This window comes from Mastigoproctus giganteus, chromosome 6 (assembly GCF_048544385.1).
Source record: "Mastigoproctus giganteus isolate SK-2022 chromosome 6, ASM4854438v1, whole genome shotgun sequence".
Taxonomy (NCBI): Eukaryota; Metazoa; Arthropoda; class Arachnida; order Uropygi; family Thelyphonidae; genus Mastigoproctus; species Mastigoproctus giganteus.
Window position 1 is genome coordinate 107,172,325 of NC_143580.1, and position 14,594 is coordinate 107,186,918.

A 14,594-nucleotide genomic window follows, 5' to 3' on the forward strand; every position below is an offset into this window, starting at 1 on the left:
GTCAGTAGCGAAGCCATGATTTATTATCTAGGTGTTGTAGCATTATGTACTATATTACATAGGTGCCAGAAGCACCGTTCTTTGTCGTGGATATAGCCTTTTGAAGTTCAAATATAGAAAGTGGTTGATTGTATGGCAAAGAGGATGTGGTTCTGAAATTCATTTGGGATTTTTCGGCTAAAGTTTTAATCTTTTCAAATGACGGATCATATGCTGTCGAGTCAGACAACTGTAAAAATACAGCCCCTAGGGCATTGGCAATCTCTGCAAAGTACACAGCTTCTGTCCATTCCAGCTGAAAAGTGGGGAGGCTAATGGAAGAAATTTGGCATTTAATTGCTTTATTTTCCTCCATATTATTCTTATACCTTTTTTTTTTTTTATTAATTGCAGTTGCGAATCGAACCCAAGAGTCTCTTTTCGTTTTTTTCTAATGTGGCGGGCTTTGATTCTAAGTTTCTTGTAGTTTGTATGATTGGCGGTGGTAGAATGTTTCCGGAATAGATTGCACATAGGATTTTTTTTTTGTCATTCTTGCAATTCTCATCCCACCAGACAATCCGAAAAAGCAAAAGAACATCCTGGCAACGATTAGTCCCTACAACAGGAAATAATAACCCCTGGGGACTCGTGTACTGCATTGTTATGAATAAGCTCCCCAGAGGGGAAACTTTAAATGCAACTACAAAACCTTATGGAGCTACTACCATGAACTGGGAAGACTCAGTTGAGAATCTTTTAAACATGCTCTTTCCCAATCACAGTGACTCTCGGAACTACGACCAAAACGAAATTGTTTCCATGAACAATGGCTACTCCTCAGACAACGTTGTAAAACCATTCACAATGGATGAACTACTCCACAAGACTAAGGAAGTAAAGATTCCAGGCCACGACCTGCTGGAGGTAGATATCATTAAAAAATTTGCAGAACACTATCCTCTGCGGCTACTCGCCACCTTCAATAGGTACCTTGAGTATGGCGAGTTTCCTTCAACATGGAAGAAGCGTTCGCCTTAAATTAATCCTGAAAAGCCCAGATGTTGTTGTTGTTGTTATTGTGTTTAAAGACACAAGGGCTACTGAGACCAAATTGTGTCTATTCATTGTTTAATTGCATGACCCTATCTTTTATAGTTGTTAAATTATATACTTTTGTATAGGCCAATACATTTTAAGTATATTAAAAGTTCTTCAATATTTGCATCGTTTCCTAGGATATGAGATAAATTATGTGATACCTTAAGCCTGGAAACTGATTGAAAAGTGTTCGACCAGATGATTGAATGTAAGGGACAATCAAGCAGAAAATGGCGGACCTTAAGCTGACTGTTACAGGATGAGCACTGAGGTGGGCTTTCTCCCAATAACAAATAGAGATGGGTATGATGCGTATATCCAATTCTTAGCCTTGCCAACACCACTTCCTCACGTCTGTTTGGTCGGAAGCAAGAGAGCCACAGCTTTGGTTCTTGTTTTATTCGGTAAAGTTTGCTGTTAGTATTCCTTTTCCATATATGTGACCAGTTGTCGTAACATACGAATAACAGGCTTGTAATCAGTGTATGGAACCCGAGGATGTTGTGAGAGAATGTGTGTTGAGGATGTTGTGAGAGAGTGGGTTGAGGATGTTTAGCGGCAAAGTCCGCACTTTCATTTCCGGGAATGCAAGAATGGCCAGGGATCCAGCAAAAGCTGATTGACTGATTGGACACGCTACAGGAGAATAGATGGGAATGAATCTCTTTCAATATAATATGAGAAGAGGAGAAATTCTTCCTTATGGCATAGATAGAACTGAGGGAATCCGTGTAAATTATTGTGGGTGAGATGGAAAGTTCAATGATCTTACTAAGTGCTAACTTGATGGCATAAAGTTCAGTAGTGAAGACACTACATGATAAAGGTAGTGTGGCTGAAATTGTACATGAAGGAAAAACAGCTGCAGCACTTACCATACTGTCAGTTTTCGATCCGTCGGTATATATTTTACAGGCATGGGAGTTAAGAGTAGCATGGGCTGAGTGCAACTGTCTGATGTCATTGGGAGGTATGACATTCTTTCCCCACTGGAGAAAATGTGTATCATGGGAGGCACAAACATACGTCCAAGGTGGAACAGGTGCAGTTGTGTTCTGAAAAATATCAGCTAAATCAATATTCCAACTCTGAATAAGATCTTTGATCCTGAGTGAGGAAGGTCGACTTTCATGTGGCTTGTTCTCATAAAAAGAATCCCACCGAGTGTGATAAAGATACTCCCAACTGGGGTGCGATGGAAGACTCTGGGTCTTAGAAGCATAGAAAAGCAATAATGTTTTTCTACAAAGATGTAATGGAGACTCGTGGGTTTCAATATAAAGACTTTGCATGGGAGACGTCCTGAATGCTCCCAGAGCAGTCCCCAGGGCACTGTGCTGGATGAAATTTAGCAGATCTAATGTACTTTTCCTAGCTGAGTCATATACGGGAGAACCATAATCTAAGCGTGAACGGATCAGAGATTTGTAGGGGTGAAGTAAGGAGTACCGATCAGCTCCCTACGACATGGATGAGACTGATTGAAGCATGTTCAACTGTTTTAGACAAGTAGTTCGTAGATATGTGATATGTGCTTCGAAGTTAAGCTTACTATCTAATATCAGGCCCAGAAATCTGATGCTGTTTACTACTGGTATCGGACTATTGCTTAGCTGTAATTCAGGATGGTGGTGGACAGCACGTTTCTTACAAAAGTGAGTGGTGGTGGATTTCTGTTCAGCTAGTCGATATCCGTTGCGTGACATCCAGGATTCAATTCTATTAATGGCAAGTTGGAGTTGACGTTCAATGGTGTTCATGCTTTGCGACTGGCAGGAGATGGCGAGGTCATCCGCGTACATATAAACCTCCACTGTTTTGGGGATATCTCTGGTTATGCTGTTGACTCGAATTGCAAATAACGTTGCGCTGAGTATAGATCCCTGTGGTACTCCTCCTTCCTGAATATGGGGTGTAGACAGTACGTTCTGATAACGAACTTGAAAAGAGCGGTGGCGTAGGAAATTCTGAATTATCTGAGGGAGATGACCCCTTAGTCCTAGGTGATAAAGGTCCATAATAATACCATGTCGCCAGGTAGCATCAAATGCCTTTTCAATATCTAAATTGACCATGCCTAGATGTGGTTTCATGACAAAGGCATTGCGAATATTCGATTCAGCTTTGATAACGACATCAAGAATGGATCTGTTCTTACGAAAGCCACTCTGATGATCTGTTAAAAGGTTCTCTGTTTCTAAGATCCAGATAAGCCTCGTATGTACCATTCTTTCAAAAATTTTCCCCATGCAGCTTGTGAGAGATATTGGCCTATAATTGTTAACCAAAGAAGGGTTTTTGCCTGATTTTGGCATGGCAAGTATTAAAGAATGACGCCAGGAAAGCGGATAAGCATTTTCTGAGAAGATTCGATTATAGAAGATCAGTAGGGTACGTAAGTCCTCTTCAAGTACAATAATTGTTTTAGCATGATGTAATGTACATCGTCTGGGCCGGCAGCACTATTTGAAGATTTATTTAAGGATTCTTTGAGTTCTGTTATATTAAACGGTTGATTGTATGGAAGTGAGCGCCGTGTGGAGAAGTTAATTTCGCGGCGTTCTGCATCTGCCTTGATGCGTTGAAAGGAGATGGAGTAGGAAGCAGAAACAGATATTGTAGAGAATGATTCTGCTAGCGCATTGGCGCTTTCCTTAGGTGCCGATAGATTTTTCCCATTTCAATAGAGTATTGCAGAGGGTGGTCGAGTGAATTTTCCAATTAGCGCTTTAATTCTTCTCCAAATGAATCGTGGGTCAGTGTCTTTGGTGATAGTTGAGGCAAATGAGATCCAGGAGTCACGTTTGGGTTTTCTCCTAATCTGTCTTGCTTTGGCTTTAAGTCTTTTGTATTCTATTAGATTACTGGTTGTAGGAAACTTACGGAATTTGTTCCAAGCACGGTTTTTCTCTCGCTTGGCATCAGAACAATCTGTATTCCACCAGTTGTTATGGTGGGAGCACTTGTGATGTCGTGACTTCGGAATTGAATTTTTAGCTGCATTTAGTATCTGATTAGTAATGTAGTTAGCTACATCTTCAATTGGATGTTGCTGAATATAACTCCTGTCTAACTGGACCTGGGTAGAGTAGCTCTCCCAGTTTGCCTTCTTGAACTTCCAGGTGAATTAGTGCTCGAGATTTGCAGTTACCCGTGTTCGTAATGAGCAAAGGATTGGAAAGTGATCGCTGTTTAGAGGATAGTTTAGCACTGACCATGTCATGCTTGGAAGAATTGATGGTGAGCAGATTGACAAGTCTATTGCAGAGGTAGATCCTGTAGATAGGTGAATATAAGTGGGAGTTCCAGAGTTTAGTATAGTTAGGTTGTTATTATTCATGAATGTTTCGATTAATTTGGCTCTTGTGTCAATCGCAGGCGACCCCCATAATGATGGTGGCCATTAAAGTTATCAAAAAGGCAGATTGGAGATGGTAGTTGCACAACCAGATTACCAAGTTCTGTATTTGAAAATGGTTAAGAAGGGGAAATATACATAGAAGTTAGGGTAATTGATATACCGATTGAAACACGTGCTGCCACAGCTTCTTGACTAGCTCGTAACTGAATTTTCCTGGACGATATGTTTGATTTTATAAGCACAGCTACTCCTCAGCGAGCAGAGGACTCCGAAATCCCGTCTTTTCCATATATTGTATAGTTTGTAAATATTGGTGAAGCTTGAGATGATAAGAAAGTTTCTTTTAGACATACTCCTATCGGATTATATTGAACTAGTAAATTTTTAGGTCGTCAGAATTGCTTCTTAATCCTCTGCAGTGTCATTGTATGATATTAGACATTATTTGAGTTTAGTTGTGGTGGATTAGTCTGACTGTTTAGATAATGGCGTTTAGGTAATGGGGAGCCCAAATATGGGCTCCCCATTATCTAAACGCTCATCTACTTCCATACTGTTGGTAGGAGTTTCCATTTGTTTTGCACCTATATCAGATTTCGTTTGCTCTGTGTCATATGGGACCGATGGAGTATCACTAGGGATACAGATTGGCCTATTTGTAGCTTCGCTAGTTTTTTGAGGATTTTCTTTTTTTGAATTTGAAAGTGTAGATTTAAGCCAATTAGCCATAGAGGTATTAGGCGGAATTGATACATCTGTTTGTGCTCCAGTAGATACATAGTTTCTAGTGCGAACAGCGTAGGATCGACTGCTAGGCATGCTCAACATAACTTGCCTACGTGCCTCAGGAAACGTAACTTTATTTTCTATTTTATATTTTTGAAATTTTTTCCCTGTAATCCATAATTCGCAAGATTTGGAAAAGGCAGAGTGACTTTCCTTGCAGTTTGGACACGCAGGGGTTGCGGCTGAGCAATCAGCTCTTTAGATCCGCAGATGGGACAGATGGCGTCACCTCTACATGCCTGCTGTGAATTTGAAGCAACGAACAGGATTCGGAATATATGGTCTAATACGACAATTCAAATAGCCAGCTTTGATTGAGGATGGTAAGTCTGGCGCACTGAATGTTAAAATGATGGTTCTAGTTGGACTTAGATTTCCATCTTTTTTACTCATGATTCTTTTTACACTTGTTACCTTTTGACTACTAAGTTCTTGGAGTAGTTCTTCTTCGGAGACTATAATTAGTTTCCACTCACTGATCACACCTCTTGATGAATTTAAGGTTCTGTGGGGAGTAACTGATACTATCAGCCTCCCAAATGATGTTGTGTTTAACAGCCGCTCAGAATATTTTGAGGTGGCTGTTTCGATCAGGAAGTCTCCGGATTGTAATCGCTTCACCATTTTTGGTGACCCTGCAATAGATTCTAAACACTTTTGTATCAAGAATGGTGATAACTTGCCTATAGGTTGGGCAGATAACGAATGTACCACCAGGAAATTCGGTATGTCATTTTGACACATTCTTCGAAGCCTTTTTTGGGTGAACAGAGTTATGGTCAATGTCGGAAGTTTCTTGTCTTGAGCTCAATGGTTCTAAAGTTGGATAACTATTTGTATCCATGTTAACTCCTTTTGGCCCTGGGGTTTACCTTTACCACCCTGGTTACCAGCCCCGCCACGGGGAGGCAGGAGCAGTGCCGCTTGTGGCCAAGCGTTGAGGTAGTACAGTTAGTAGGAGCACTAAATTAAAGAAAAAGGCACTTTCCTTCTTCTGGGTTCACTTCTTAGTGTTTTTAAGAAAATGAAGCTACTTAACGAAAAAGTTTAATAAGTAAGGGAGAAAACAAAGTCGAACCTAGTCGCTTACCAAAAAACGCTCTTTAATCGCTTGGCCACGGAAACGCTTGGAACCCGGAGCCGAAAAGCCCAGACAAACCACCATAAAACACGAAATCGTACCGTCCGATAGCGCTCCTCCCCTTGCTGGCTAAAGTAATGTAGATACTGCTACTTTATAGACTCTACAGCCATTACATAGCCGCAAACCTTTCTTCAACCACCCAATTCGGATTCAAGCAAGGAACCAGTACAATAGACGCAATTCACCACCTGATCTCTACAGCTACAACCACAGACTCCAAGTACTCTACGGCAATAACTGTTGCCTTCGAGGGAGCATTCGATAGGATATGGCGGCCCAGCATCCTTAGGAGGCTCCGTCAGGCCAAAATCACAATCAGCTTATGCAAAATCATACCTAACCTACAGAAAAATTATTGCTGCTACAAAGTTTCAGCACTTCACCAGGCAAGTTTCACAGGGCTACCCTCACGGCTCTGTCCTGGGATCATTCTTCTGGTCAATTATCCTGGACGAGTTCCTGGGGATGTGCATTGAGCAAGTCTCCTACATGGCATTTGCTCATGACCTCGTCCTGATAGTCCATGCTCAGACTAGGGTACAACTGGAATCCAGATCCAGCCATGCAATCAGAAAACTACAGTACTGGGCTGCCTTATATCGACCACCGATTTCCGGAGAAAAGACCAAGTCAATCCTGTTGAAAGGAACCTTGCAGATTTCAAGACCTCCAACAATCAAGATCGGAAACAGACCAATTAGGATCTATTCTGAGATTAAATACCTCGGAATCTTGATAGACGCAAAGCTAACATTTTTCCCCACTTAAAGTAAGATAAGGCCTTTAAGATAAGGAAATACACAGCCATGATTACACGAAATCAGCCGGGCGGACTGGGGGCTTAAACGGAGGGCACTCTCTCATCTACGGAGTGATCTTCCTTCCCATAGTTTGTTACGATGCAGCTGTGTGGTGTCACAGATTTATTCTTGACAGAAATCGCAAAAAACTGGATCCTACCCAAAGTTCTATGTTCTTAACCATCACAAGAGCTTGTTGCACCGTAAGTACCCTTGCTCTCCAAGTCCTGGCTAGCTAGCTATACGCCCCTCCACCTTGAAGTCATCAAGAGCGGACTACATCATAAACTCAGAAAAGGAATCCCTTGCACAGTGGCTGGCATTCAGCTATATATTGCAAAACAAGAAAAGAGAAGGTGGTGGTGGCGGGCAACGTGGAGTCCCACTAGGGGCCCTGCAGCCAAGCAGCCAGAACATTACAACTGAACCCAACACAACACTTTTCACATACAACACACTACGATTTTTCTGGCTTTTACAGAGGTTATGTATACATTACAAGAGTACTGATAGCTCAGATGTGGGAAATCACAGGTGGCACCTTACCCAAACACTATGCCACTATGTTCACCAATAATTTATGGTTCCACGGATGCTTGACTGAGATTGTGGGATGGCAGCAGACGCAGCTGCTAGAATCTGTTTTGTAATATGGTTGGTAACTGTGTCAATTGATGAGATTCCATGGACTCATTATCGAAGAATGCATGAGAGGTGTACTTTCCCCAATCTGCCAATCTGTCTGTCCGAAAGAGAGTATAATTTTTTTTTATCGTGAGAGACACCTGAGGTGTTAAATATGTCTCCTGTAAGCAGATTCTAATTGGATCATGATGCATAATTATCTTGTGGATGTCATAAATATTGCTGCGAAAGCCTCTGCAATTACATTGGACGATGTTTTTCATTTCATTGTTTGGATTTAAATAGAGAAGTTATCTGCCTGCTTTTTGGATGTCTGTTTCAGGCGACCAATTTTCATTTTATTTCTCTTTGGAAAAACAGATTTTGCATCTATTTCATCTTCTGGATGGATCTCCAGAATGGTTTCGGTTTCTTCTTGACTGGAAGTTTCATTTGTATCCCTAAGTAACGAGATCAGAGTTTCCTGTTTGAACAGGTCTTATGGGAGTTGTATGGGCAACAGGTGGTATCGTGCCTGATGTATTACAAGATCTATTTGAAGTCTGTTGCTTTGAGAATTGGGATACAGAAGAGTGTAAAGAACGAGCCCATTTAGAAATAGAGATGCTTAGTGGAATTGATGTACCAGCCTGAACTGATATTGAATGAAATCTTTGAGCAGCATCGGTGTATGTACGTCTTGGAATCTGTTGTTGTAATTGTGTTTTTGCTTCAAAAAATCTTGTATTTCTGGATTTTTTTTTTCCATATTTCTACTAATCAAGTGCTTTACAGAAGGTTGGATTATTGCCTTTACAATCAAGGGAAAGGGAAGACTGCGATCTAAAATTAGCTCGGGTATCTCCTTCAATCCACAGTTTAGGGCATACTGCAGATGCCCTAACTGCAGATCGCCTCAACAGACCGTTTGAGAGTATCCGAATATTTGACACTCATTACATCGTATTGGGTTTGGAATATACGGCCGAATGAGGCAGTTCAAATACCCTGCTTTCACTGATGAAGGTAGGTTTGGTGACTAAATGTCGGTATGATGCTACGAGTTGGAATACGTTCGCCATCTTTCTTCAGCATAATTCTCTTCGCTTGTGACTTTCTGATCCTGCAATTCGTTGACAATTTCCCCTCTGAGACATTCATTAGGTCCCATTTTCAGATGACACCTCTGGAGGTATTGAGTGTAGCATGTGGTGACACCTTAACTGGAATTCCACGGAATGTGGTGAGTTTGAGAAGGGATTCAGAATGCTTGGAGCCAATGGTCTCAACCAATAGGTCTCCAGATTTTAGACATCGCACCTTCTCTGGGAACCTGCTACATTTTCCAGACATTTCTGTATGAGAAATGGCGATAGATTGTCATATGGCCTTGGCCTGGTTCGTTAAGGAATACAGGATCAGGAAACTTGTCGGGAAGTATCCGTTTTCAATCTCTTTCGGTCGGTTGCGTCATCATCGGGTTTGTGCAAATCCGTTGAATTTGTATTTGCTGTCTAAATCGGGGAAATTTGTCCTAATCCATTTGTTGCTTCATTTGGCCCTCTGGGTTTACTTTATAGGTTTCTGGCACCGCCACGGGGAGACACGAGCAGTGCCAAAAGATGACCAAGTTGCTAAGTTAGTGCTTATAGAAAAAGAAACCGGAAGGTGGCTTTCCTTTCTGGGCCTCCGCCTACTTCTTATAGTGCGAAACAGCGACTCTGATATATAAATCAAGAAAACGATTTCAGTCAAGAAAAACAAATCAAGGAACAGATTCTATTTTTTGTTGAAACAAAAAATAGAATCTGTTCGCTGAAATGCTCTTTACAGAAAATGCTTTCAGAAACGCGCCAGAATTGCTTAGCCACGGAACGCTTGGCACCCGGGCCATACAGTTTGGAAAACCTGGATTCTATTTCGACCGGAAAAAGTCGCAGAAATCTTCTCCATCGGTAAGGGTGGAAATTTTTTTCACACAGTGGTCAAATGTGCCACTGTATTAGTTAGGCAAAGGTTGAAAGATTTCCTTCCAGAAACTTTTTTTGATCGTTTCTATTCTGTGGTCGACCATAGAATATCCAATTTACAGATGTCCTGAACCTGCCCATATTCTCAGCTGCCTCGGCACAAATTCTCAACAAATATGTTTCTATTATGATGGTTGCATCGCATCGTTACCGCCTTTTATTTTTGCCTAACCAAATTAATGATTTAATTAGACAAAACTAAACGTTTATGAACTCTGAAATCATTTCCAAAATTATTGTAGTGACTCCAATGATTATTAAGTTTTTTTCCTCGGGGCTATCAATTTTCTTCTTGCATCTGAATTAATTTGTTTTAAAATGCAATAAAACTACGATATTTACAAAATGGATATCTGAATGATGACAAAAGAAATTCATTAAAATGTAAATCAAAATATACCTTCATGATTTTTTCTCTTCCTGTATGGAGAGAAAAATATTCTAGTGCTGCAACATGATGTGCAGTGACATTTGGTCTTATAATTACCTCTGGATCAATTACACACCGCATACCACGTTTATCTTCTTAGTTTGGTTAAAGTAATAATAGTATTACTATAGTTATGTTTCAAGAGGCTTTTACGAAGAATATTTACCCATTGTAAAGAAAGAATAAGTTCGTTAATGTACCTTGCATTTCAGGAACATTCCATTTTTATTTCTTAATCGAATTTTTATATTTTTTGATTAACAGAAGTGAAAAGTAAATAACTAATAATCTTGTTACCAATTACTTACTATTAATTAACTAATAATATTATATATAAAAGTAACTGTTTTAACTTCACAACGTAATATGCAATCAGCGTTTTTTTAATGCTTTACTTATTTCTTCCTGTATTTCTAATAAAAATTGAAATGCAATTGAAATCATTATGCACATTATTATCATAAGTAATCTCCAAGCTGTAGTCTTGTTTTCTATACTATCTGACTGCGGAAGACCCAGTAAGAGAACTGACAAACTGCATTGGATTACTTTATGACGCGCTTCGAAAATGATTTGAATTCTTCCAGGAGGAACGACTGTTTTTCTGCAGAGTTGAAGACATAGTCAGGCGCCACCTGTGGTTTCCCACAACTGCGTCATATGTACGCAGATTTGAAGACAGTGTTCAAACACAAACAGAGAGCCTTTAGGCGATCAGTTACGTGTGATCAGAATGTGATCAGTTACGTCAATATGTTGTTACTGTACATACTGGTTGTCGAGTAGGACACAAGTGGAATATTTTTCTCAATCTGCTTTGTGGAAATTCCAAGAAGTACGGCCATTAGGACATGACATGACCTGCATTTGAATGGAACTTATAATAGGAAAATAGTCACTGTGGAATAGATCATTCAGCACTAACCATCCCATGCTTGGAAAAAGAGACGCTGAACAAATGGATAAGTCTACGGCTGATGTAGTCTCTGAAGGTAGTTGAACATGAGTTGGAGAGCCAGAGAATACATTCAGATCATGGTTATCCAGTGTATCATCATGGGTTCCTTCAGTCTCTACGACTGGTTGGTAGCACTGATGACCTTTTTCCACATCTCTCTGGTGAGTGTCAGCTTCTTCGATTCATGGTATGATCTTGTTGTTGTATCCCTTTGCAGTTGCTTTATGAAATTGTTTCTGGGTCTAGTTCCATTAATCTTTCCTTCTATAATCAAGCCTAACATTTCACTGTGTCTTAGGTTATTTCCAAACCACTTTCCTCTTCGCTTCTTGATTAGGTTTATCATTTTTAGTTTTTCTCCTAGCTCTTCTAAGACTTCTTCATTGTTCTTTTTTTCGGTCCAGCTTATTTTCTTGAATTTTCTCCAGCATACATCTCAAATGCTTCAATTCTCTGTCCGTCTCGTTTGTTTATCGTCCAGGTTTATAATGCATATAGGGCCGTGTTACAAACATAGGATTTTAGAATTCTTTTCCTTATATGCTCATTCAAATACTTTGTTGTCAGAAGTTTTTGTTTTTTCTTGAAAGCTTGTTTGCTTGCCCAATTTTTGCTTTTATTTAGTTGGTGCATCTTACATCTTGGCTCAGCATTTGTCCTAAATATTTAAATTTTGCTACTTGTTCAATATTATTGTTTCCTATTTTGATGTTCATAGCTTTGGGGTCCTTTGAGAATGTAATGCACTTCGTTTTGTTCATGTTAATTTTCATATCATAAGGCTCTGCTGTGTGGTTGACCAGCCTTAACATCTCGATCAGGTCACTCCATTTGGTTGCTACAATTGCTTGATCATCCGCAAATTTTATTGCTTTTATTTGTTCGCCATGTATGGTCACTCTTAAATTGCTGTTTCCAAGGGCTTCTGCTATCATGTCCTCCGCATAGAGGTTAAATAGGCCTGGTGAAAGTAGGTAGACTTTCGTACTCCTTTTTCTATTTTTGTTGGGTCTGTTTACAAGTTATCAATGTATGCTATAGCTTTCTGGTCTTAGTACAATGTTTTTATTAAGTTTAGTATGTTTTCGTCCATTCCTATTTTTTCCAGGATTGAGAAGACTTTTGGCCATTGTATTCTATCGAAGGCTTTCTCGTAATCAATGAAGCAAATGTAAAGATTTTTTCCTAGGTCAATAAATCTCTCTTCCACGAGCCTTAGGACTGCGATGGCATCTCTTGTGCCCCTATCTTTCCTGAAACCAAATTGGTCGGGTGCAAAATATCTATTAATTTTGTCACTGATTTTCTGTTTTATTATTTAAGGCTGATAGTCCGGTGTTGGCTGCATTCCTTGGTATTGTGCTTTTTGGGGAATGGGATCATGACTGCTGTGCAATGATCTTCAGGCCATGAACCTTCTTTGTACATCTGGTTTGTTAAGGTGAAAATACATTCATGTAGCTCATCACCACCTCTTTAATGAGCTCAATGAGCAAGGAGTCAATTCCTGCTGCTTTTCCAATAGGCACTGCTTTTAGTGCCGCTTCAAATTCTTTTTTGGTTATTGGCAGGTCTTCCGTATTGTCTTCTGAGCCACTGCTTTTGATTTCTGTTTCTTTTTGGTGGTCTTTTTGGTAGAGTTCGGTGATATATTCTTTCCATCTTGTGTTTTATTTCTTCAGGTTCTGTCAAAAGTTGACCATGTTTGTTGTTTATAGTGCTGGATCTTATTCCCTTCTTCCTTGTGAAGTGCCTAATTTTGTTGAAAACTAGATCTGATCTGCCTTTTTTTTATCTAGATCTTCAACGAATCTACACCTCTCGCTCCACCACGTTTCCCTTGCTTGCCTACACTCTCTTTGTAGTTCATTCCTTAATTTCTTATATTTTGCTACACCTTCTTCAGTATCGTTGGTTTTCCATTTCCTTTTTCCCCTCTACTTTTACCAATATTTCTTGTGAGATCCAGGGTTTCCTCGCTTCTATTCCTTTGAAGCCTACAATTCATGTTATTGCTCTGGTGATGGTTTCTTTAATAAACTTCCATTTTTCTTCTACTGTTTTGTTTTCAAAACGCTTCGCCTATTGTGTCTTTGAATTTTTGATTTGCTTCTTCTTGTCTTAATAATTCTAAATTCCACTTCTTCCTGTTGCTCCTTTTCTTTAGTGTTTGAAATTTTAGTCTGCTCTTTAACATTACAAGATTGTGATCACTATCTGCATCTGGGTAAGCTATGGACTTTCTGACTTGATTTCGATATCTTTCTTTTACTAGGATATAATCTAGCTGATATCTATTTGAGTCTCCTGGGCTCTTCCATGTATACCTTCTTCTTTTGGGAACTTGGTACCATGTATTTGTTATGATGAGTTTCTCTTGTCTGCAGAAATCTACAAGGCGCTGCACTCGTTCATTTCGGTTTCCCAGTCCGTAATTTCCAGTGATATTGTCTTCTCTTTTTTCTTCTACAACCGCATTCCAATCTCCTATGATTACCACATTGAGGTTTTATGGTGTGCCTTTGAGTACTTCGTCCAGTTGTTCGTAGATGTCTTCTACTTCCTGTTCCTCGTGGTTGGACGTTGGCATGTAGACTTGGACGATCAGCATGTTTGTTGGTACTCCTGCTATTCTTGCTGTTATTATTCTCGTACCTATGACTCGTATGTCTGTTATTTCTTTTCCGATTTTTCTTTCCATAATTAGTGCTACACCTCCTTGTCCATTTGTGGCTCCAGAGTGAATTACTCTGAATTCATCACTCCAGAAGTCTCCTTCTTCTTTCCATCTGACCTCGCTTAATCCTAAAATCTTGAGTTGGTATCGTCTCATTTCTTTTTTAATGATTCCAACTTTCCTTTCTGGAGCAGAGTTCTGATGTTCCATGTTCCAAGGTTCGTGTAACGTGTAAGGATTTCGTTGGTTGACGGCCTGAGAAGCCTTACATCTCTTCCTGCCGGACACGACACCTTGTGCTTGACTGACCAAGGTCTCTTTGGAGTCACCCGCTGAAGAAATGTATGGAAAATTCATGACTACTAAAACTTATTTAAATTTAAAACATGGGATAGATAATGTGGTAGTTTCCCCTTGCTCTCCACATCGCAGTAGCAGAACCAAAGTCTTGAGTATGCCAAGGGTACTTCTGCAAGTTCACTCTGAAACCCAGTTCATTTTCTGCCTTCAGGTGATGATGAGGGGTACTGCTGCCCCTCTCATGGTTGGTTGTGCTTTGATTAAGGTGGCGGCACAGGCTCGCCACAGTCCCAGCACCGTCGTAGAGTTTGTGTGGAATTTTGTAGGGACAACTTACCAGGTTTGTCCCACCACGCTCTGATAATAGCTGGTGCTGCTTGTCCGGGGCCACCAAAGTAGCTAGC

The 14,594-nt window shown here is 40.1% G+C and overlaps 1 protein-coding gene across 1 annotated transcript; it reads right to left on the reverse strand.

Moving 5' to 3' along the window:
- Window positions 1–13,722: 13,722 nt before the first annotated feature.
- On the reverse strand, window positions 13,723–14,247 carry LOC150084498 (protein CFDP2-like). Its single transcript, XM_090376266.1, has one exon. The coding sequence runs from the start codon at window positions 14,245–14,247 to the stop codon at window positions 13,723–13,725; it is 525 nt and encodes a 174-aa protein (XP_090232392.1).
- Window positions 14,248–14,594: the final 347 nt, after the last annotated feature.